The sequence below is a fragment of the Carassius gibelio genome, chromosome A14, assembly GCF_023724105.1.
Source record: "Carassius gibelio isolate Cgi1373 ecotype wild population from Czech Republic chromosome A14, carGib1.2-hapl.c, whole genome shotgun sequence".
Taxonomy (NCBI): domain Eukaryota; kingdom Metazoa; phylum Chordata; class Actinopteri; order Cypriniformes; family Cyprinidae; genus Carassius; species Carassius gibelio.
This window is the reverse complement of record NC_068384.1, coordinates 18,802,910-18,828,520: the sequence shown is the minus strand read 5'-3', so window position 1 is coordinate 18,828,520 and position 25,611 is coordinate 18,802,910. Positions and strand designations below refer to the sequence as shown.

The 25,611-nt window shown below is 37.1% G+C and overlaps 1 protein-coding gene across 1 annotated transcript in view; it reads right to left on the bottom strand.

The window, feature by feature from the left end:
- The window catches only part of LOC128026999 (short transient receptor potential channel 7-like), a 67,999-nt gene that overhangs the window by 20,708 nt on the left and 21,680 nt on the right, over positions 1-25,611 (bottom strand). The window contains exons 3-7 of the mRNA XM_052614321.1: positions 15,347-15,529; positions 8,637-8,801; positions 3,963-4,179; positions 3,054-3,287; positions 2,058-2,322 (exon numbers count right to left, since the gene is read on the bottom strand). Of these exons, the coding sequence (XP_052470281.1) occupies positions 2,058-2,322; positions 3,054-3,287; positions 3,963-4,179; positions 8,637-8,801; positions 15,347-15,529 (1,064 nt within the window). The remainder of the gene's footprint in view (positions 1-2,057; positions 2,323-3,053; positions 3,288-3,962; positions 4,180-8,636; positions 8,802-15,346; positions 15,530-25,611) is intronic.

The following is a 25,611-nucleotide window of genomic DNA, read 5'->3' as shown; positions in this document are numbered from 1 at the left end:
ATTGTTGTGGATTATCCCAGTCGTCTTCATTTACCTTTAGAGACAGAATAACCGACCTACAAAGTATTTAATATAGCAGCATTTTTCTATCAGCTATCAGCTATCCCTGTCACACAACTCCTTTCCCTGGAGCAACAGGACCATTCGCTGGAGGACCATACCAGGGACTTTTTAGATCTGGCAAGCCCATTGCAACAGAGCCAAACATTAACATGGAGCCTGACCCTCGATCAGCGTCTGACCAAGTGGGTGACCCGGCAACATCTTCCGTTCCCAAGGGAGTTTTGGTAGAGATCGAGGGCTTGGAGGGAAACCCCGCCCACACTCCCGCCACTGAGGGTGAGCTGCAACTGGTCACTGGACTATATGATGTGGATCTAATAGACTGGCTTGGGGAGGTTATATTCTCTTGTGTCTCCACTGGTTCCGCCAAGCTCAAGTCCTCCTGTGTTCCCTTCCCAACCTTCCTCTCCCACTTCCTCTTTATCCAGCCAGTTTCTCAGCTCCATCTCTGCTGATGCCTGTCAGTCCCTCAGCTCACCCTCAGTCAATGCCATCTGGGCGCTTCGATCCACCTCAGGACTTCCAGTCTTCAGCTCAGCCTGGGCATGAGGATCCCCTGTTTCCACCTCCAGCCTCCGAGCCCTGGACTCCAACTTGTTCCATTCAAAGCCCGTCATCCCACCAGCTCCACCAGGCTCCCTCATCCCTCCGGCTCCGCCTTGGTCAGTCATCAACCAACCGCCGCCTCGGGACTCCACTCCTCTGACTTTGTCTTGTCCCTCTGTCCCTCTGGCTCTGTCAGGCTCCTCTTTTCTTCCGGCTCCGCCTCCATCCTCAGTCGCTCCGCCGTGGTCTAACAGAGCCCCGCCTCTGCCTCACTAACATGAGCCTTCAGCTCCACCTTGGTTCTCTGGATCCTCAGTGTCACCCTGGCTCTCCGTCTGCTTGACTCCATCATGGGCTCCTCATCCATCGGCTCAGTCTCCGTCAGTCGGCCCCCTGGTGTTGTCAGCCTCTACTCCAACATGGCTCCTCCCACCGTCGACTACATTGTGGGCAGCTATCTTGGCTGGCCTCTGGAGTTCCACCCTTGGTTTGGTTACGTTTTCTGTATTTCCCTTCTCTTACCTTGTTTGTTTTCCATGCTGGTTTTTAAATTGCTCATTAGTCAACTCCCCCCAACTTCCCTTGTCAGCTGTCTTAAAGTATTCTTCCTGTTTTGTATTTTGTTGGTTAATAATGTTTGTTTCTACCTGAATCGTTTCCTTGCCTGAGTTTTATGGGGATTGCATCATTAAAAACTTTTCATGGGGATTTATCCTGGTCTTCTTCTTCGACTGTTACAAAATGTATACTTGTAATGTAAAAATTGTTCTATTCAGAAAAACTTAATATATACATGATTTTACAGATTATTGGCCAAAAGTCACAGTAATATTAGATTTATGTTTGCATGATACATTTTTCTACTCCATCCAGATCACATTAATAATTTCATATATGTTTGACCAAATGATGGTCACAGCAGTATTAATTTCAGTGAGAAAAGTTTAATGTAAATATCTGATGTATATTTTTCTTATGCATTATAAATATTTTTTTTTTCTATTCAGTCCATATCAAGTTTATCATTTTACATATTTCTGGCCAGCTGCAGGTCACAGCCATATTAAATATTGTGACTGAATTAGAACACTCTACAAATATTTAAGAATTTATTTTATTTATACACAAATATCTTTTATTCAACAGGTCACAGTAATATTAAACAGTCTGAGCAAGGAATTGTTTAATGTAAATATTTGATGTTTTATTTATGCATAATTTTTACTGTGTTGCATGCGCAATGTAAAATATGTGTCATTTGATTACAATTATGCATTTGTAAATCACAATTCTAATATTAAGTAATCTACTATTTAATCAAAAAAAAATATATATATATATATTGAACATTTCATGGATAATAGTTAGAAGGATGATAATCTTCATAAACCGTGTAGTGTGCTGTGCATGTGGCTGCCAGGGTGTTGCTATGACTGTGTGTCACTCACGTGGTGAAGGCGGGGTTATATTTGGCCCCCAGGTAATATGAGTACAGGTTGAACATGCCGATCATAAAGGCCACGAAAACCATGATGAAGATGACCATGAACTTGAAGATGTCCTTCACCGTTCGTCCAAGAGAGATCTGCAGCGGGCCAAAGCTCTCATTGGCCGGCAGGATGTAGGCGATGCGAGAGAAGCTCAGGACCACAGCGATGGAGTACAGACCCTCCGAGATCAGCTGAGGATCCGACGGCCTCCACCTGTTCCTCGCTGCAACAGAGACACACACAGAGAGCTTGTACTGTGGTACAGTATGTACCTGGAAGCAGATTCAGATGAAAAGGAATGGTAAAGTAATGTCACGCATGTTCAGGGTTTGATGGTTTGGATTCAAAGAGAATCAGAGGGAGGACGTCGAAGGTGGAGAATGCTAATGAAGGCTTTGTTCAGGGACTCTGAGTGAACTCAATGAAGACCAAACACACAGTCAACGGTAAAGCTGATTCAAAGATTTCACCAGCGCACACAATCTTAATGTATGTATACATACAGTATATGATTGTGATTTCAAGAGCTGCGATATCACTTTCACACCAGCAGATAGCAGCATTGATTGCATATATCAGCTCTATACTAAACATACCATCTCAGAGGTATGTATAATGTATGCATGACTAGTCAAACAAAGTACTGACTAGTGCTATTTTAGTATTATTTATATATTGTTTTGTATGTATTAAAGTTTTGAATTAGCCTTTATTAATATATTTTTGTATCATGCAAATAATGTCACTGCAAAAACATATAGACCTTTAATGAACATAATCATATTTCTTATATTTGATTTTTGAGTGAAATGTGACCTTGAAATGTTCTTCAAATGATTCGCCAGATTTTCCCATCTTCCCAACTGTATTTTTCTCATATTTTTCCAGTCACCTAAATGTTGGTGGGGCCAAGAGTTTTGACAGACATGTGAAGTTCTGCATGCATTTACACACCATATGTGAAGTAGGCAATGTCAGCAGGAAGTGATGCGTTGCTGATGTCACGGTTGGAGACATGCAGGTCGACGTAGAGCTGAGCTTTAGACGCTTTGAGGAACGCCATGAAACGAGCGGTGAAGGATGCCACGAAGATCGACAGCATCCCAAAATCCAGAACGTTCCACAGGTGCATCACGTACTCACGCGGCCCGTCAGTCCAGATCTCCTTACACTCCGACCAGATCATGCCTAAAACACACACACTTGTCACACTTTCACCCTTGTCTTAGACGCAGATAAATAAAGATATATAAAAATCCACCATATAATATAATTTAATAATATTAAATATTACTTAAAAATATATATATAAATAAACAAACAAACAAACAAAATCTGAAGTCCCAATTTATTCTAATAAATCTGACAAAAGTGCCCATAATGAAAGAAGCCTAATTTTATGGCTGGTTTTGTTAAAAGATTGTGAGTTCTTCCATTGGATACTGATAAAACGATAAAAATAAAAAGTACAGGTTTTAAAATCTATAAAGTAATAGCACATCTCTCAGTAAACTGAATGAATCTAGAAATCATTCATATCTGCAGTACCAGTGGCTGTTCACATCCCTGACCCTAAATATGTAAAATATTATTAAAACTATTACTATTTAATTAAATTACTATAAAATAAACTCACCTGACAATGACCTTCTCTCAAAATAGAATAAAACATGCATTTTTTTTTCCTCTACACATACACACACACACACACAAACACACACACATACAGATATGGTGAAAGACTTCACTGAAACGCATCTATAATCAGCATAATTTTACCTTCAATTACCTGTGCAGACAGACAGCGCTGTGAAAACTAGAATAACACACACACACACACACTCTCACAAACCCAGGCCTTACCCAGAACCCATTTCATGATGAGCAGCTCGGTCCAGGAGAACTGCGTGGTCTTGACGCGGAACACCTGCCGTGGATGGTCTGTTATCGTCTCATTGGGGAGATTCTTCACACCCTCGAATCGGTCCGACGCGTTCAGAACCAGCAGGCCCAGAAAGATGGTGAACGACACGGCATGAGCGACAAACTTCATAAAGGGACTCCGTAATATCTGACCCAACTGAAAGGGAGAAAGACAGACATGAGATATTCTTTAATAGAATATACAAATCTAACATCATGTCGAGAAGCCACTGTCAAAGTAAATTTGTTTTATTTTCACTTCCGAATGATGAGGCTGCAAAGAATCAGTGGTTAAAATTCTTCTTTTTTTCCCACTTTTCCACAGCAGTAAAAACCCAATCTTTTTTTTGTGTTCCCATTATTTTTCAGACAACTGCTTCTCTAGTCTTCAATGCGGGATAAACAAAGTGCTTACTCTTGAAAAATAGCTTAGTTTATTTGGAGCAGCTGGCTCCACTGAATCACAATCTGTAAGTATGTTTATATTTTCTATTGCTATGGCAATGGGCATATTGTTTCTGACACGCGCTGTATCTTCTGAATATAAGATAGAGACTCAAACACACAAATCTGTATGGAATAATCCTACTGTGATATATATATATATATATATATATATATATATATATATATATATATATATATATATATATATATATATTAGTGCTGTCAATCGATTTAAAAAAAATTAACTAATTAATCGCACAATTTTTTAAAATTAATCGCGATTAATCGCAATTAAAAGACTGAAACTTTTTGGATATGTAAATGTAAAATGTAAATAATTAATGTAAACTCAAGACAAAGAAACTATTTAAATTCAAAATATGATTGTTTATTGGAATTTTTGTTTAACTTGTAACACAGATTTTCTCATGTAAACAACATACCTGCAATAAACCATCAATATCCTCCAAATTAACTGTTGGCTTGAAAGCCATATTTATTACAGAAATAAAAACACAGGCATGTAAGTACCATTTGAATTTCAAAACAATCAATGCCAATAAAAAACAAAAATGATTTCCATGTTGAATTCTAAGTGGACTGCAAAAAAATTTCAAAGTATAGTCATTGCCAGTGCTTTAAGTGGGCCAGTACACACAGGTACTCTGTACCGCCACTTCCAAATATAGCTCTTGAGCGTACCGCCACCTCTCCGTGCGCCCAGAACGTGCTTGTAGCGTACCGGTACGCTCATTTGGACATCTGTTTTAATAGAGGTTTTAATCTTTTACCTGCACTGCCGATTTTCAGAGCGCCCTTCACAATGCAAGCTTCCTAATTCATCCCACCCAGAGCAGAAACTACATTACCCATTTACCCTTAAGTTATACAAGTGAAAAGCGCATGTGTCGCTTTTCCCACTGTTAAGTGTCAATAACTCAGCGTGGCCGGAGAAGGTGTGTGAAACTCGTTGTGAGTTATACTAAAGCAAAATCTTAACATTAAAAACTGTCTGCGGAGGTTGAGTCGTCCTGCAGCCCCCGTTGGCTGTTCATTGGCTGCAGCATCTTTTTTCTAAAAAAGTTCTAAAAAAATACCGTAGACGGCAAGGCACAAATGTAGATATTCATTTATCTAATTAATCTATAGCCTATGCACAAAGACAATATGATCTTTTTGTCCCCTTTTTGTTTTAAAGCTTGATGAAGAGAGAGAGCGCAAGTTGCTGCAGCTGAGGAGGACAGTGATGCACGCGCACAGGAGTGATTGACAGTTCGCGGCACTGTGTACAAAAAATACTCCGCTACACAATTATTTCGTTATTTCCGTTTAAGCTTATTAACGTTAGCGTTACAGAAAGGTCTGATTTACGCACTGTTACAGTCATTGTTTTTTGTTTTTTTTTTAAACAATGACATTTGAGTTCATGATTTTAATGTTGCTGTTTCTTGTGGCAGACTAAATGAAGAGTAATGTTTCTTGTGGCAGACTGAAGAGTAATCCGGCAGAGTTTTATACTGAAACTTTCCGTCTAAAAGTCCTTCCTTGGTCTTATCCATATTTCTTTGCACGTTGAACACACATAGGCCACAACTGGAAATAAAAAAAACTGCAACCGCGTTAATTGCGTTATTTTTTTTTAACGCGTTAAATATTTCAAATTAATTGAATGCGTTAACGCGCTAATTTTGACAGCACTAATATATATATATATATATATATATATATATATATATATATATATATATATATATATATATATATATATATATATATATATATATATATATATATATTATTTTTAAAGATTAGGTCACATATATAAACACATTCATCAAAAACAGAGAAGTTTCTCTCAGATGAATTAGCTCTTACTGGAGATTTATGAAACGAAATGATTATTGTCCAAAATAAATCATTTGCATTTAGTCAGTGTTTTTCTCAGCACAGATGAAGTAAAGGTTTTGATTGCCCTCGTGTTCAAGTGTCTTGCAAACAATACCTTCATCATCATCATCATCATCATCATCATCATCATCAGTCAGCATTCATCTCTGCTTGGCTTTTTATCCCCCGTCTCTCTCTGACAGTCAGAGTTTAAACACTAATGAGATTTAATCACACTCTTGTCTTGCTTTCGACATAGGCAGCTCCCTTATAAGGACCCTCATAAGTGACTGAATTAGAACACTCTACAAAGGTAACATCTTCATGTGAATCACACAACTTATTTCAATCTGACGCTAACATGCAAGGATGAGGAGTGTTTCAGATACGTGAACTTAAAATACATTTAAGTTTAGCATTTTTGTTGTGCAAGTCAACCTCTTTAGTAGGCTGCTGATTTTGTGAATTAACTAGTTCAGGCTTTCAGACAGGAAGGGAAGGAACACACACACACAACACACATTCTTGTATATGTGCATGTTTTCTGATAAAAAAAAAACAAAAAAAAAAACAATCACACAAAATGATAAATTCTTTTAAATTATAGGGACACATGACGTGTCCTCATAAACCACCCAAACCAGTACAAATACACACTCTTCCTGAGAACCTCAAATGCTCTTTGTCCTCCTCTGTCTCTCTCTCTCACTGTGTGTGTCACACATCTTTAGAAACTCACAGCACTTCCTGCCTGACAAGCTCTGATTACATTTCATTCCCAAACCCTTGACAAAAGCTGCCCGCCGCATGTGTGTGTGTAGTGTCTCATATCTCTCCATGCGATGGTGTGTGTTGAAGTGGCCGTAAAAACAGTATTTGGAGTGTGTATCACAGTCAATGAGTGTTTAACTGTGTTTGTGCTTGTAGGAGAGTCAGTCTGTAATAGAGTGTGTGTGTCTGTTTTTATGAATGTGTGATATGGAAAAGGTGAAGCTTTTACCTATTATATGAATTTTAAGGGAAAAAATGATTTTTTTGATATTTCAAAACTTTGTTAAAAAATAAAATAAACCTAATCTAATCTAATCTAGTCTATCTAATAAAAACAGTATTCTTCCACCAATCAATGTAGTTCCTCAGAAACAGTGGCTCCGGCAATGTGGTTTCCGAGCAACACAGAGTAAACAAAGGAGTATGTTTGTAGTGTAATTTACAACAGCGTCGAACGTGGCTCAACCAATCAGAATCAAGTACCGGTACTATCTGTTTTATGTAATATAATATAATATAATATAATATAATTATTAACTGTTGAATTATTACAAAATTACACCTCAGGTATGCATTATTTTCTAATAATTCAAAAGCCTGTCGTCAATAATTCTGTTAATATTATGGTTACCACACCTCAAATATTGTTTAGATGTGTTTCAAGACATTTGTGACTTGTGAACACTCTTGTCTTAAAACACTCTTGTGTGTAGGATTAATTTCTAACGCATCTCATCCCACGCCTCCGTTGCTAATTCCAAAATGTCATTTTAGAGCCAATGATAGCAGACTAATGCGGTTATGAAGAGAGACGGAGATTAAGCATGTGAGTTACCTGGGTTTGTGTGTCTCTCAACAGTGTTTGGCAGCAGTGTCTCTCCCAATAGCAAAACTGTGAGTTAAGCTTTTACCTTGCTAAACTATTTCACTGATAAAATTGTCAGAGCACCGCTTCAAACACGTTTCTGTGCACGTGTTCAAATGTTTCCGTGTGTGCGAGTATGTGTCAGCACTGTTTGTGTGTGCATCTGTAAGGGACAGAGAGCAGGAAAAAAGATAAGGTGTTTTCTGTACATAATACTATGTAATGTTGTGACAAAAACATGAAAATGATGTCATTTTTTTCGTGTTCTTTACTATATTTATTTTCTTGGTCAGGGTCGTTTTGGTTCTTTTGCTGTTTTAGACCTTGGAATAACCGAAATCATGTGGCGAAGTGATATGGACATGTAATGCAGTCAAGACCTGCCTGAATTAATTAATGTATCTTTCATATAATATGAAAGATATAGATATTGAAGAGACATTGTGTGGTTCTGATACAATGTAATGGTCATGGAGAAGAAACCTACACTAACATGTTATCTTATACATCAGAAATGTCACATCAGTGTGTTTAAAACAGCTGTCCGGAGTAAGTAGGAGATAGTGTGTGAAATAACACCCTTGACACAGAGGTCATCTTCTCTTCTGAAGAGTCAGAGAAGCAGAGATGTGCTTGTTTGTCACCTTGCTGCAGGGCATGATCCAGTAGGCGATGGCGAGGAAAGGTAATCCGACAGTGACGCCTAGAACCGTCAAACACTTCACCCCGATGGACTGCTGCCGCAAACCTGACAGGTTCTCATACCAGATCGTCAGAAGCTGCTGCTGGCAGTTCGGATGAGCCACAAACTGACACACATGGAGAAAAGAGGAGGACCATAAATCATATTACAGCAGAAAAACACAGAATCTACACATTTATATACACAATAAACATGTTATTGTGGATTTATATAGCAGCAGAACATTGAAACTGTACTAAATGTGTTAAAAAGACTATGGAGTAGATTCCCTCAGAAAATTAAATGATACTATACTGATTTACTATACATTTTTTTAAATCTATTTTATATTTTGTAAATTGATAAATGCAGATATACAATAACTGATTACAAAAAGTTATTATTATTATTATTATTATTAATATTATTGATATTCAATGTTAAAGATACTCCCAAAACATATTTGTCCGATCAATGGCAGACTAATTTCCTCTCTCTATATATTATTATTATCAAATATTTTATTTAGAGGAAATTAGCCTTATAATTATTATTATTAACATATACAAATATATGTATTTATTAATTTTAAAGAAGTTTTAATGTTGCCATGAAAACATATTTGTCTTATCAATGGCAGACTACTTTCTTCTAAATAAAATAAAATAATATATATATATATATATATATAAATATATATATATATATATATATATATATATATATATATATATATATATATATATATATATATATATATATATATATATATATATATATATATATATATAGTATAATACTACTTGTTCGCTTCTCTTGCAGTTGTTCTTGCACTCACTCCCGTCATTAACACATCCCTTCACACCGGTGTTTTTCCCTCAGCATTTAGACAGGCTCGTATAACCCCACAACTTCAGAAACCCACCCTTAACCCATCTCTTCTAAAGGACTATGGACCAGTTTACCTTCTTCCTTTTATTACAAAAATACTCTAACAAGCTGTGTTCAACCAAGTATCTGCCTTTCTTACACAGGACAATATTCTTAACAGGAACTAGTCTTGTTTTAAAAGTGAACATTCAACCGAGGCTGCCTTGCTCTCAGTTGTTAAAGCCCTAAGACTGGCAAAAGCAGATTCCAAATCTTCAATGCTTATCTTGCTGGATCTGTCCACTGCTTTTGACATGGTTAAAAACCAAATCCTCCTGTCAACTCTATTGGCATACAGTAGGTCATCTTAGGAACCACAGTGAACCACACTCTCAGATAGATCATTCAAGATATCTTGGAGAGGTGGCATGTCCAAGTCACAACATCTAACTACTGGGGTGCCTCAAGGCTCAATTCTTGGACCACTTATCTTCTCTGTTTACATGTCATCACTATGCACATATATACAATATATATATGGGGTGAAGTCTTACTGCTGATTTCCAATGGTTTTCCTGTTGTTTGGTGTTGTATCTCTATTAGACAGGTAAATGTGGGTGTTTCTTTGGAGATAATAACAAAAGCTGTGAGTCCGCCTGAGAGAAACAGGCAGACAGATCGTGACATTGATTTTAGGTGAGCCGCCGGCTGATAGTGTGATCCTGAGCTGAGCCTGACCGACCTAAAGCCCACAGCGTGTGTGTGTGTGTGTGTGTATAATAACAGACAATCTATTTCATAAGTTTCAAGCCATATAACATCCTCAACCAGAGAGAGAGAGAGAGAGAGAGAGAGAGAGAGAGAGTGACACATACGTCTCTGGGGTCACCTAAATGTTGTACCTGGTTACCGTAGTAACAATTCCAGCATCCCCTCTGACTGCTTTTAATGAGAACTGTCACACACTCGTCTGAATAGACAAGATGTTTAATGTCCATCTACAAAAAAAACCAATTTGTATTTGTATGCATAATTTATATTTTAATCTGCATAATCTTTATAAGCAGAATTTGAATCAATTTAATTTGCATAATTTTTAACAGTTAAATGTGAATTGGTTTCATATACATAATAATTTTTTTAATAATGATTCTCACAGAATTGTCATCATATGTTTGAATTTGGAAGATTAGATTTTGTTCACAATAACATGGGTATGTTGTATTTCAGATCACATTTTGATTTTCTTACAGTATTTTTGTCAGATTTTTTAGTAAATTTAAATTTTGTCCAATTTTGCTTCTCAAGTAAATGAATCCTGATTTAATTTTTTTTTTCATTGTACATCTCTAAACTAACAAGTTCTGTGCTCATCTTCATTAATAATACACAAAATGCACACAGATGTAATTGTATTGTTGTCAAAATTCACAATTATAATGAATTATAATCAATACAATGGGATTCTTTACTTGACATGTCCTCAACTCAAGGCTCAAAGGAAAATTGGTTATTATGATATTGTGGCATTCAAGTGTGCTCATCTCATAAATGATTGCAATAATCATGATTGCAATGCTCCTCAAAGGCTGAACTTAACAAATGGGTATTACTGTCACAGTGCTTCAGTCAGTAAATCTATTAAGAATTCAATCGCAATCTGAAAATATTTAAGATTCAATCAACCTGGCTTGTAACGAGAGATCATCTCAGGAGGGTTTTGATAATGCTGAGGGCAACAGGACTAATTACCCTCACATTATCTGGTTAACAAGGTCATGATCCCTTTAAACCCACAGCAGTGATGGATGACATGATCAGATCATGATCTTCTCATAATCCACTGACTCCAACATTCACTGCACAGAAGAAAAACAGACTGCAGTGCAGAAAATAAAATAATATATATTTGTAAAGTATGTATAAATCATTGTAGTATTTTTTATACCACTTTCCATACTGATTTTAAATAAATAAATAAATAAATGTATTTATTTAAAATATATTTAAATTTGTAAAGTATCTATACATGGTATTAGGTACTAATGTCATACTGCTTGCAATTAATGCTTATTTAAAAAAAAAAAAAAAAAAAAAACCCTGAACAAACAATATTCAACAAAAATAAAATAGATTTAATATAACATAATGGTAGTATGTACTGCTTGTAGGGCTGGGATAAACGATTATTTTTTAAATGATTAATCTAGCGATTATTTTTTCGATGCATCGATTAAACTAACGATTAATTTTTCAGACCGATTCAATTTCGATTATCTCCCCATTAATTGACTACTAACAATTTATACATGTTGATTTACATATCTGAATGAAAAAAAACATGAATTCCTTAACATTGCAATATATGTTTATTGCTCTTAAAATTACAAAATAAAAGACTGACTAAGAATGCATTACTTTGCACTTGTATAGAGATAGCATTCAATAAAACCTTGAAGCCTTGAAAACACATAGCTTACTGAAACAAGCTTACTGAACACATAGGGCCTAGCTTACTGAAAAAAAGTTCTTCTTTCAGATGAAAATAAAAACAAATTGATGTCTAGCATTCAATAAAAAAGGTCACCCAAAATACTTGTTTAGAGCAATTGAAAGAATACAGTAACCAATGTAAACTTGAGGGCTTTAAGCTAATACAAAGATCTCTGAATGCTCCACGTGAAACTTTGGTGTTTCGCCCTTTTTCTATCGTGTTTAATGATTTTGATTAATATGCACAAGGGAGAGAGAGCAAGAAGCGCTCGTGTTGTTTGAAGACTGTGAGTGTGCGTGCGCAGCCGGGGCTCTCTCTCGTACACGCCCTGTCATCACTCACCGATCAAATAAGCCAAAAAATAAACCCTGGACTGGTTATATAACGTTGGACAGAATGTTGATCGGGCCATCACGTATATTCAGCGCACATAAGGTAAACGTTTTGCAAACGTTTTTTAGAGAAATAAAAACAGGTCGACGAATCGATGCACATATTTTGCGTCGACATATTTTTTCGTTGTCCCAGCCCTAACTGCTTGTAATTTATGCTGATTATAAATGAATGAACAAACAAACGAACAAATGAGCGAACAAGTGAAGAATCAAACAAATAAATAAAGTGTAAAGTACTTTTTACTTAATTTTGAACGATTTTACATAAATAAATAATACATAAAGAAATGAATATATTTAAAGTTGTAAATTTATACTTAAAGGTATGCTTTACTTTTGTACTAAAATAAAAATAAATAAATAAATAAATGCATTTGCATTTGTAAAGTGTACATAATAATAAAATGTTTGTTTGTTTGTTAGAGAAATAAAAACAGGTCGACAAATCGATGCATATATATATATATATATATATCCTAAACTTATTTTAAATAAATTTGTAATTAAACAAACAAACAAACAAACAAACAAACAAACATTTTTGAAGGCACCTGGACTGGATGAATTTCATTACTACATGGAGTACTGAGAGTGCATTTTTGTCATTTTTTTCAGCAACTGCATCTGTGTTTATCTTATGAAATGAAAGTAGCACTGAGGCGTGTCACCACTGGCCCACTGTCTCGCCTTCATTTTTGCTCTCTCTAGGGTGTCAGTGTGTTTGAAATTTAGTTCAGTAAGATCAAATGAAGCCAACTACAGTTCTCCAACTCACAGCTCATGGTATATACCTTTCCAGAAGGACAGAAACACAGCTATGTAACCGAGGGAAAAAATAAAAATAACTAACAGCATGTGCAAAATATGATTTCAAGAGAAAACTGAGGGTATTCCATAGTAATGAGTGTCAGTGTTGTGAATCAGTGGAGTGAGCACTGAACTCAGAAGGCTGAGGAAGTTGTGGAGCTGTTAGCATGCAGACAGCGAGTTCTCCATCTGAGACACAGTCCACCAATCAAGAGTTCAGCTGAGGTGAAGAACAGAAGCTCTCAGATACTTGATTAGACTCTGAAGAACTGAACACCTCACCTCACCTCACCTCACGTCTCCAAACCCTTCATCTCGACTGGATATATCCCATAGTACTGAACGCTTAATATAGTTACACAAGCTACAGCCAATATGCTTTAGATTTGTTTGTATTTTAGCTTACATTTATATTTTGTTTAGCCTTCGTGTTCGCTCTTTGTAAAGCCAGACATATGAAACAATAGTCCTAAAATGTAACTTAGACTTTCAAACAAAAAGAAAAGTTTGCATGTGTGTTTTTTTTTTTTGAGTTTCATATTTGACACATCAGGTTTTTATGGCTCATATGGTATGATATAGTGAGAATATCGTGAAAACACCCCTCAGTTGTATTCAGATGCACAAACTGAGCAAAAATATGCAATTTGTAGATGCTGATAATTATAAGAAAGAAAAAAATAATTATAAGAATTATAAGAAATTATATTTCTTTTTAATTAGATTTATCTTTTTAATTAATATTTTAATTAATAATTAAAATAATTATAAGAAAGAAAAAAAGTATGAAATCCTTATTGTAATGTAAACCAGTGAGGTCTTTATTATGTTACTGTATAGCATATACTTGCATAATATTAATATCAGTCATCATTGTCTTTGTAAGATGATTGTCATGATTATGCTCAGTTTTGTCCTAGTTTTCATTGTGTTTGGTTGCTCTCTGTTTGTTTGACCTACTGTCCCTGTGTTTGATTGATTGTCCCCATTCACTTGTCACTAGTAAACCCATTAGATCCTTGTTTACCCTGTGTATTTAAGCCCTGTGTTTTGCTCTGTTCATTGTCTTTTGTTAACGTTGCTACCTAGATGTTCTCTCGGTGTGGATTATTGAAGTTTGTTTCTTGGTTTCCTTTAAATTCTGCTCATCTGATCCTCAGTCCTGATCATTTCTGTATCAGCCAACAACTTGGTGTGACAGAACACAAGACCAAATTAATTGAAAGGTATGGATTACCTAGGAGAAGTGAGCCAGGTGAAACTATATTTATCAAGATGGACATCCAATGGAGTCTTATGTAGAGGAGTTCCTCAAGTATTGCCATATGGCTATGTGGGATGAGGTTCAACGTATGGTTTGTTTTTGGAGTAGCTTGGACTCTAGGTTTAGCTGGGTAATGCCAGGGGGTGTTTCTAATTGGACCTAAGGTCAGTACTTGGACTGTGCCTTATTGTTGAGCGGCTCCCTATTTACAGTACAGTGGGGATTACAGACAAATAATTACATAGAGTCTTTTGCCACCATCTCGGGGTGGGAATGACTAGCATCTAGCATGGCTGATGTCCCTGAGTCCACTCCTGCCCACAAATTTAGATCAAAAATCCACAGTGTCAGCCTAGTCCTGAGATCGGGACCTCAGCCCAAAGGAGAAGGCTCAAGTTCACCCTGCTCCCTCGTGGCAGTCACTATGGCCATCACTAGCCTCCTCATCATGGCTACAGGGACCATTCTGTATTTTTATGCTCCTCTCGTTCCAGAGCCTCCCGCTCTTCCAGCCAAAGTCACAGAGGGTGTCTCCAAGACTCCTATTCCTGTACCTCCCTGGCTCCCTGACCTAGTGGTAGCACCCTGGCTCCCTGCACTGTCAGCACCTCCCCAGATACCTGAGCTACCAGCTCCTCCCTGATGTTCTGTTCAAAAAGCACCGCCCTGGAGGCACCACCCTGGTTTCCAGCCTGTACCCTACCAGGATTCCAGGGAATTTTTTTTTTTTTTTTTTTTGATGATGTCTGGATAATCAAGTAAAACTAAACTGTTTCGGTCCAGTAATTGTCTATCCTGAAATCTTATTAACAATATCAAAGTTATTATTTAATTTTCCTCACCTTTTTAACTTCATATTTGATGGCGAGTTTGATGCGGCTCAGACAGGGTCTCTGGTGTTCTGTGGGCGGGTTCTGGTCCACATCACCGTTCAGAATGGCCTCTACTTCCTCTGTGTCGCGACAGAGATCCAGAACACCTACCACAAAGTCCTTACACTGCATAGACAACTTCCTGTAGTCATTCTGACAGAGAGAAACACAGATAGAGAGTTTAGTCAGGAGACCCCACCCAGCTATCAATTAAACCCGGTTACCATAGTTACATATTCATTTGACTGAAAAAAAAACCAAGATACTTAAGAATTTTTTAAGAGTTTATCCAATAAATTTGTATATTTTCTTGCTTGTGGCTTTTGGAACTTTAGATTAAAGAGATTGCAGAATGCGCTGCGCACACACAGGATCTTATTGTCAGTGCTGTCTCAAGTCTTTAATTGATAAAATAGCATAGATACAAGATCGCTACATTATATTCCTCAGCATCGAGTTAAAATTTAAGTAACTGAGTAGATTCCTTGTCTATAGACAGATGCGCTGATACAGATACAGTTGGCAAATAACCACGGAATAAGCGGGATAATCTATAGCTTGTTGTGCATTCATGTTGGGTGGTTATTTGCCTCTACATTGTGTTTTTAGAATACTTTTAATGCACAGCAAGCCATTGATTATCCCTTACATATATGATACAGTATGATACAATGTCTGGTAAAAAGGTGATTTTTTTGGTGCTACATTATATGAAATTAAAATAACTTGTTTTAAAAAATCTTTAGGAAAAAATGTTTAATAGGAATAGCTATTTATTTTTATTATGCCCTGAAATGAGTCTATATATTTGAGATTCTTCTTAGAGTGATTAAGATGTTAGACAGCACAACTTTCTCTAATTATTTGACTGATGGACAAGCAGCGGAAAACAACACCACAACACAGAGAACTTCCCGGACCACTCAGGAACCAGCATTCACAATGACACTGGAGATCCTGCAAGACTGTCAAAGAAATAATCACGTGGAGGTGCCCGTGTGTCTGGAAAACAACTGCAGTTATCAGCCCTTACAATCCGCATCAGCGTTCTTCAGCCAAACAGCCGAGCGTTTGATTCTGACACTGAGGTCTGTGGGTGGAACATATGCTGAGCTCCGGACAGCCGTCAGACTGATCTCTGAGATAACGAGCAGTCTGCCCGTCACAGGAAACAAATCCCTTCACTCGTGTGTGTCTGAATCACCGTCCATTCAAGCACAGACACGGATAGGCCTTCGCTATAATCAAGGTCTGTCTGTGATAAACTCTGAACCGTTCCACAGATTGGGCTCAAAGCAGCCTGCCGTTGTTGGATCAAGTATACTGACATGGGTTTGCGTCACAGTGTATCAAACATGCTGACTGATGAATGCACACTACCATTCAAAGTTTGGGGTAAGAACAAATGTTTCTTGAGCAGAGAATCAGCATATTAGAATGATTTCTGAAGGATCATGTGACACTGAAGACTAGAGTAATGATGCTGAAAATACAGGTTTATCACAGGAATAAATTACACTTGACAATATATTCCAGAGAGAAACAATTATTTTGAATTGTAATAATATTTCACAATATTACTGTTTTACTTTTCTTTCTATTACTGTTTTAAAACCTTAAAAAGATCTTAACAGCTGTAAACTAAATGGAAGAACCTATTATAACATTATTTTAAGCAAATTCATTAAGTGTCATAAATCTGCTATAAGATCTAGCCCTAAAATCTGTTATACTATCTACTGTAAGTATGCAAATGATAATGCTTCGAGCCATGCCAGTTTGTCCTTACAGTATGTCCTGGTGCATTACAAAATATGAAAATGATTCATAATTCAATGCAAAGTTTAACGTCAGAGCTGCAACTCTAGTGTGGATTTTAGAGCATCTGGAACACTGCATTTACAAATCAGCATCCATAATTGAAATTTTATAATGTGAAATATGGTTATGACGTCTGCCTCAGGCATTAAGTGATCTGCAGTCCTTACATTAGATGGAATATCTCAATCTTCTATAAAACCATTAAGATTGATGTCTTGAAATTACTCAAATTAGACCAGCGGATGCATACAGCAGCCAGATCACACACGCGCACACACACACGCACACACACGCACACACACACGCACACACACACACACACACAGGTCTGGACCAGCAGCTGTTCTGAGTGTTGAACCCTTTCAGGAAAATATATCAGCATTAAATCTGCTGCATTATGATTCTACGCATATGAGTGAACATCTTTACCCAAAAATGCAAAACATTCACTTCACAGTCATACAATATCTAACTGACAGATGCAACATCTGTCAACACATTTCATTCCACTGTAGCCATGAAGAAAATAATCTAGACGAGAGCAGAGTATTAAAATAATCAATTGTCAAAATAGACATTATCAGATTCAAGGTACAGTGGCCACATAATAACTATACATGCTATATTAAAATAATGCTGTTTGTATGTACTGTAAAACAGGGCCTGAACAACATGTAGGGCATATTACACATACATCACATTCAACATGAGCCTAAATAATAAGCCAAATTAAAGATAGTAAAGATACATACTATATATATATATATATATATATATATATATATATATATATATATATATATATATATATATATATATATATGCAGTTTTATGTATTTATATTTTTGTAAACTGAAACAAGTTTTGTAAATTTGTTGTCACATTTTTAAATGTATAGATGCTCACAAGTGAGATTTCAATTATACTCTGACTGCTGAACTGGAAAATGGTCTCCATTTCAGAAATCTGTGCGTCTTATTCAAAGAGCCAAACAGCTCACAACCCGTAACCAAACAAACATATATACACAAGTATTTTGGTCAAGGTAATTGAATAAAATGAGAAATAATTTCAGTGAAAGCACAATGGGGAGACAGGCCATCCAAAAACACCCTCACACTCTCATAATGTGGCTGTAAGTCATGTAAACACTTTTAAACTAGAAATGCTAGCTTGGGTGACTCTCGTAATTGGGGCTCTTTTCATGTAAGATGCTGAATCGATGGTGCAAGAAAGCAGAGATAAAGGCTATTCAACTATTTAAATGAATGCACAGCCAGTGTAACAGCCGCAACTCTTGATTAATGAATTCGATTTTCTTGTTTCCTTGCAATAATGGAGCAATACTTTAGCTATATACTGTATTTAATGCTGCTGATGTGTATACGTTTAATGTTCAAGAGTCTCTAACAATGATATTCTTTTTTAAATGTGTTCAGAGAAATGTCATTTCATCACTTGCTAACCAATGGTTTCTCTGAAATGAATGGGTGCCGTCAGAATGAGAGACCAAACAACTGATTCAAACATCACAATAATCCACAAGTCTCGGTGCCAGCAGGAGTTGTAGGTGGAGGGAGTGAATGAACAGTGCTCTCTTCCACCCTCAATACCCATGGCTGAAGTGCCCTTGAGCAAGGCACTGAACCTCCAGTTGCTCCCCGGGTGCTGGATATATAGCTGCCTACTGCTCCAGGTGTGTGTTCACGGTGTGTGTTCACTTCTCACTGCTGTGTGTGTGCACTTGGATGGGTTAAATGCAGAGCACCAATTCCGAGTATGGGTTACCATACTTGGCAAATGTCACAATTTTCCCTTTCACTTATTTAAACCATTGTTTCCAGCTAAAGTATGATTCCCTATATTCATAATAGTGCTCTCTCTAGTGAAAGAGACATTTTGTCTGAATCAGGAGAGAAATATGCAGAGATCAAGCACAAAAACAGGCCAAAACAGCTCTGGTTAAATAAACCGGTGGATTTTGATTTGAGAGGACAACAGGGGATGCACTTTTTCACTGGAGGAAGCTTATTATGGATATGGACTAGATTTTGCCAGAAGCATCAGTTTGATGTTAAAACATCTTAATGGTGGATTTGTTTCTCACAAACATGCATATTTCACTTCACAAGATGTTAACTGATGAACTGGAGTGGTGTGGATTATAGTGATATTTTTATCAGATGTTTGGACTTTCATTCTGACGGCATCCATTCACTGCAGAGGATCCTGGTGAACAAGTAATGTAATGCTACATTTCTCCAAGATCTGTTCTGATAAAGAAACTAACTCATCTACATTGGATGGCCTGAGGGTGAGTTTAACTAATTATTTTTGTAGTCACGTTTCATGCTGTATTACATGCTGCAGCCTAAAACAGTTTGGATCATTTCTGTTTACTGCACATGGAAAACAATTAGCTTTTGGACATTAGATAGGACCAATCTGAAGAACAGAAGCAAAGGGCCTTGAGCTCTTTCTCAGGAAATAGAAAGCAAAGTTGTTTTCTGCAGGTCTTTCTTTTTTTCTTGCAGCTTTGCTGATTATTTCTGGTTTGAAATAGTGATGTCCGGTTTCGCAAACGAATCGTTCGATTTAACCGGTTCTTCTTAGTGAACCGGATCAACCAGTTCACCAAATCGAACTGAATCATTTGAAATGGTTCGCGTCTCGAATAAGCATTAATCCACAAATGCCTTAAGCTGTTAACTTTTTTAGCGTGGCTGACACTCCCTCTGAGTTCAACCAAACCAATATCCCGGAGTAATTAATTTACTCAAACAGTACACTGACTGAGCTGCTGTGAAGAGAGAGATGAAGATGAACACCGAGCCGAGCCAGATAACGAACGAACACGCCCACTGCTGGAGCGGTTCTCGTTCTCGAGTCAAGAATCGGTTGCATCGGTTTTTTGGATCACCAGTACACTGAACCGAGAACCGTTTCGGACGTGTCCGATTTGAGAACCGAGGAGCTGATGATACTGCGCATGCGTGATTCAGCGTGAAGAAGACTGACACACAGCACGTCTGAACTGAACTGGTTCTTTTGGTGATTGATTCTGAACTGATTCTGTGATCATGTTATGAGCGTGGGTAAACCGAGGGCTTGAACGAAGGGCAATCTGGCAAAGCGTAAGTTTATTTAATAACAAATAAATCGCACTGGATTATGTGTAGTATGTGGATCATGGTTTCAGCGCTGATGACACTTAATTTATTAACTTTATATCTTCAAGACTAAAATCCTTCTATGCACATTATTGCTGTTACTGTATTTGGGTGCATTGTTGCAACACTTAATTGTAAACTTTTCATGATTATGAGGTTTTTAACTGACTAAAGTTATGATTACTGACTTTATATATTTGAATGTTTGATAGACTTGACGCCATTACGTCATGGCCAATGACGTCATTATGTCGAGCGTAAAAGAACCAATGAACCATTTTTTTCCGGTTCGTGGAACCGGTTCGTGGAAAAGAAACTTCCTATCACTAGTTTGAAATTTAGCTTGTAAACTTCCACCATAAGTAAAACTGTAAAGTGCCACCATAAGCTTAAAAGTCTGACATTTTGACTTTTACCTTTTGGCCTGCAGAAAAGTGACCTTCATCTTCAGAATACCAACTAAGATATTTTTGTTGAAATCCGAGGGCTTTCTGACCCTCCATAGACAAGGGATCTACTGTACTTCAGTGCCCAGAAAGGTAGTAAAGACATTCAACTTTGACATTATAAAGCTACAAGAATACTTTTTCTGAGCAAAGAAAAGAAAAATAACGACTTCAATAATTTATTTTCTTCTGAGTCAGTCTTCGCTGCCATTCATAAGGGGACCACGATGCATGCACTGTGCCTTGCACCATGCTGTCTCGAATGTGCAGCGAAGATCTTTGTTATCTTTGCAGACAAAAAAGTATTCTTGTAGCTTCATATAATTAAAGTTGAACCACTGATGTCACATGGACTCTTTTAACAATGTCCTTCCTACCTTTCTGGACCTTGAACATTTCATTTTCCTTGCTGTCTGTGGAGGGCCAGAAAGCTCTCATATTTCATCAAAAATATCTTAATTTGTGAAGGCAGGTCTTACAGGTTTGAAATGACATGAGGACAGAATTTTAATTTTTGGTTGAACTGTCCCTGAAGTCCAGATCTAAAAATCATTAAAACTTTGAAATAACTTACTAAACTTATAGTGTTTATTTATTTAATTTTTTTTCTACTACAAAAAGGTTGTCCAATCTTTGTCAAAACTGGCTCAGAGAGTCTTCAGTTCAATCCTCGCAAAAGCCACAATGTTGTTTTGGTTTTAGACAACAATGTCTTCAAAACTTCAAAAATGTTCTGGACAGTAAACAGAAACTAATTATTTAGCAAATTCTCAGGAAACCTTTTCATACTGACACAATGCAGGGTTGTTATCGTTAATTACAACACTATAAAATCTAATTAGTTGTGCTTTCTTTAAAAAACCATGCAAACCGATTGCCTTGAAACAACTAAGTAAAGTGAAATAGGAATAGTGTGTTGTACTGACAAATGCTTAGTATAGTTTACTTACACGAGAGTTCTAGTAACTAAAAAAGAAATGTTGGGCAGCGGTTCTCAATTCCAGTCCTCACGCCCCCCTGCTCTGCACATTTTTTCGTTTCTCTTATTGCTTCAGACATTATTGCGAAGTAGACATCACAGGATGTTTCGCCATGATTCCAGTTCGAAGTGAATGTACATATATATTCCATTCAAAGTGCATTGAAGTGAGCGAGACGTGAATTTAAAAATGACTTATTTTAAATATAAAAGTAATTGTGGATCTTTTTTTTTTTACTTTTTATAACAGTCTTGGGCATGTCAAAGATTAATAGCAACATTGGCTTTGATGCATTATTATTTTTTGTGCAGCATTAGATTAAACATTTTTCTCCCTAATTTGTTATTGGTGGCTGTTTTTGCCCCATTGACTTCCATTATAATGACATTTTTTGATTGCAAAGTCATGACACCATATAATCATGCATTCTTGATTGTTTGTGGTTTTCCCTTTTGGGAAGAGGTAAAATTTGTTATTTTTTTTTTACAGTTGATCACTAGGTGGGACCATTAACCCTTTAGATAGGCCTGTGCAAAAAAAGGCTTAGTTTCTGGCTTGTATATGGAGTTATATGGAGTATAACAGCAAATTATAGTGTTTGTGTGTGTGAGAGATTCTTGATTGTAGGTGGTTTTCCCTGTTAGGAAGAGGTGAAATTAGTAATTTTTAAAGTTGATCACTAGGTGGGACCATTAACCCTTCAGATAGGCCTGTGCAAAAAAAGCTTAGTTTCTGACTTGTATATGAAGCTGTATGGAGTATAACAGCACATTATATTTTGTGTGTATGTGTGTGTGTGAGAAAGAGAGAGTGTGTGTGTGAGAGAGACCTTTGCGCACTTACCTTGATGTATTTGAGAAAATCAAAATGTACACCTCAGCTTTCAGAACTACATGTAGTAAACAAAAGTGTAATTATACACCTGCTGCCTTTTAATGGTGGTTATAAGTAAAAAAAAAGAAAACAAAAGCAAAGTACGTGGATTTAAACACTTGCATGCCATTGTGCTGGTCATTTAATGGTGAGAAGAGCAGCAAGCAACACGAGAAAGGGCTTGACTTGTACTGAAATGATTATGAAGCTTGACCCCTCCAGTGAGCTGCAGCTTATTTGAAGTTGATATTGCATTTTGGTTCATAATACATTATGTTCATAAATTTGATGCAAAGTAGATTTTTTTTTTTACAGGATTTAAGGTTTTAAACTGGCTTTACCATCAAGAAAAGACAAGCATTTCACACATAGACCATTCATACTTTGCGCCATCAATAGGCAGCAGGTGCATAAACACACTTCTTTTTTTATTGTTTACTCCATTCTGAGAGCATTAGGTGCATATTTGGATTTTTTCAGATACATCAAATTTCTCATAAGCTTAATTGATTTGGTCTAAAGAGAAAAGAATTAATTATTGTTTTAATTTGAAAACTACTTATAAAATAGCTACCAAAATAAATTTTGGTAATTACAGTTTGGCTAAAACTATTGACTAAAAGTAGTGACTAAAAGTTGACTGAAATACAATGACTTTTCATCGTCTAAAACTAGACTAAAACTATGAAAGACTCAAATGACTAAAATGTGACTATTAAGCATGACTTAAGCGTGACTATTAAGACTAAGACTAAATCAAAGACTGTCCTTGCAACGTTTGAACTGCCCCTCTTTATAGAAACAGCCACAGACACAATGCAGGCTACTGGTTCAGGCAACAGTGCTCATCCTCCATAAAATGCGCAGCACACATCTGGATATTTGGGTTGAACTCTTCTGGAACAGTGTTGTAAATACAACTCAACCACTGATTTCTAGTCTTGTCCTCTTTTGTAAGGCCAAACACATAGTTTTGCTTTCACAACGAAATACACAGAGACTCCACGACATGGCAGCAGATTCAACAGAGAGAAGTTACGCCTTCTTTCTTTGCATGAACATTTGGGTGACGTTTTATGAAAATTTTCCAACATGGTGACATAGAGATGTGGGAATGAATATGTTAGAATGAGGTGTTTTAGGGGTGTGTGGTTGACTGTTAACTTTTATAAAGAATATCTCTTTGGATTTGAGACTTTAGTCTTTGCAACTTTACAGATATTCTCTATGTATCAAGAGCTTGTAACACTCCAAAGAGAAAGGAAAAATTTAAATCGCATCATATGACCCCTTTAATACAAGACATTTATATAAGATGGTCCCGATGATGATGGCGGCCTCCTTGGCATGCTCCGCAGTTATTTTTTGTGTTTTTGTTAGTTGTTTTTAGTTTTATCTCTGCAATCAGTTTCACCAGAGACAAATTGCTGGACATTCGACACTGCACATCACCCGACATATTACCAGTTTTTGACTACTCTGATGTTTTGCTGGACATACATAGTAGTTGGCCGTGCAGTGTTGCTGATAAAGAGCTTCAGGATCCACAGACGTGGAAGCGAGCCGGCACACTCATGAAGCTCAAGCAGTGTGGATTTCAAACGCCGTTGTTTATCATTCATCTGGTGAACCTCCACTCTCTACCCAATGAACTTCTGTTCTCCAGGACAAATAAGGATTTCTCACACTATGCTGCTCTGTGGTTCACAGAAACCTGGCTGAATGACGTTCCATCTGACGAGCTTTCAGCTGTTTAGAGCAGATCTCGACACAGAATCAACGGGGAAATTGTGCGGTGGCAGGACATGCTTTTACATCAACGAAAGGTGGTGTATAGCTGTAACAGTGTTAAAGAAGATGTGCTGTCCCGATCTAGAAGCACTCTTCATTAACTGTGAGCCGTTCTATTCGCCACAGGATTTTTGCTCATTCATTCTCGTTAGTGTTTACATTCCTCCACAAGCGCAAGTGAGCTCACTTTTACAGAAACTTGCTGATCAAGTTTATGTATTATGTCCTTCGCATTATATTTTAGAGTGTACTTTTGGTTTTTAAAGAGAAAATCAACTGACATGCAAATATGCAGACAACTATAACTGACCTTCTAGACAGTGATGCCTGAGCACACTTTTCTTTGTTATTTGTTTACTAGACAGCTATTTCTATTCCCGTGTTATTCCGTTTAGCATATGATGATGGAGTAGATATGAAAATGTCAAATGATGAAAACGATCCCGCCACACACTCCCATGAGCCCCACCAGCCTCAGGTGTACATTTCATATGACTGATAGCCAGCTGATTTAGCAGACTCACCCTTTTCAATTTCGGAGGGATGAGAAAGATATTATGAGCTTGAACAACCCAACAATTATGAATATTGCCTCAATACACACACACACACACACACACACACACACACACTCACTCACACACTCATTAGATATCTGATGATCTCCCATCTGAAGTCTTCAGCTCACATTATAGTATTATAAGCTCTGCATATAGGGTCTGTGACACATTTCTAGCCTATTAACTTTAACTGCATTACTGTAAACAGTGTGTGTGTGTGTGTGTGTGTGTGTGTGTGTGTATGTGTCACAGTATAGATGTTTGGCTTCGGGCTACTATTGGTTGCTTCAGGTAAAATTATTGAGACTATCACAGTTAAAGGAGGAGTATATATACCTGCTTTGTAATGAATCACTTCACAGAGCTTCTTCCTTGTTTTCCGGTTCCGCATGTTGAGTGGCATGAGGGAAGTTTGTCTGTTTGGTCTCTCGTATGGCATGTAGGAGATCGAGTGCTGTTTCCCACGGCCGACCTGATTGTGTAGAGACTCTACAGGTAGGAACGCGGTTGCTTATAGCGTTTTTTCAATCTTTCTTATAGGGCAGTGTGTAAACCGAAGTGTCTTCTGTTCTATTTACAGTGTGCACATTGATT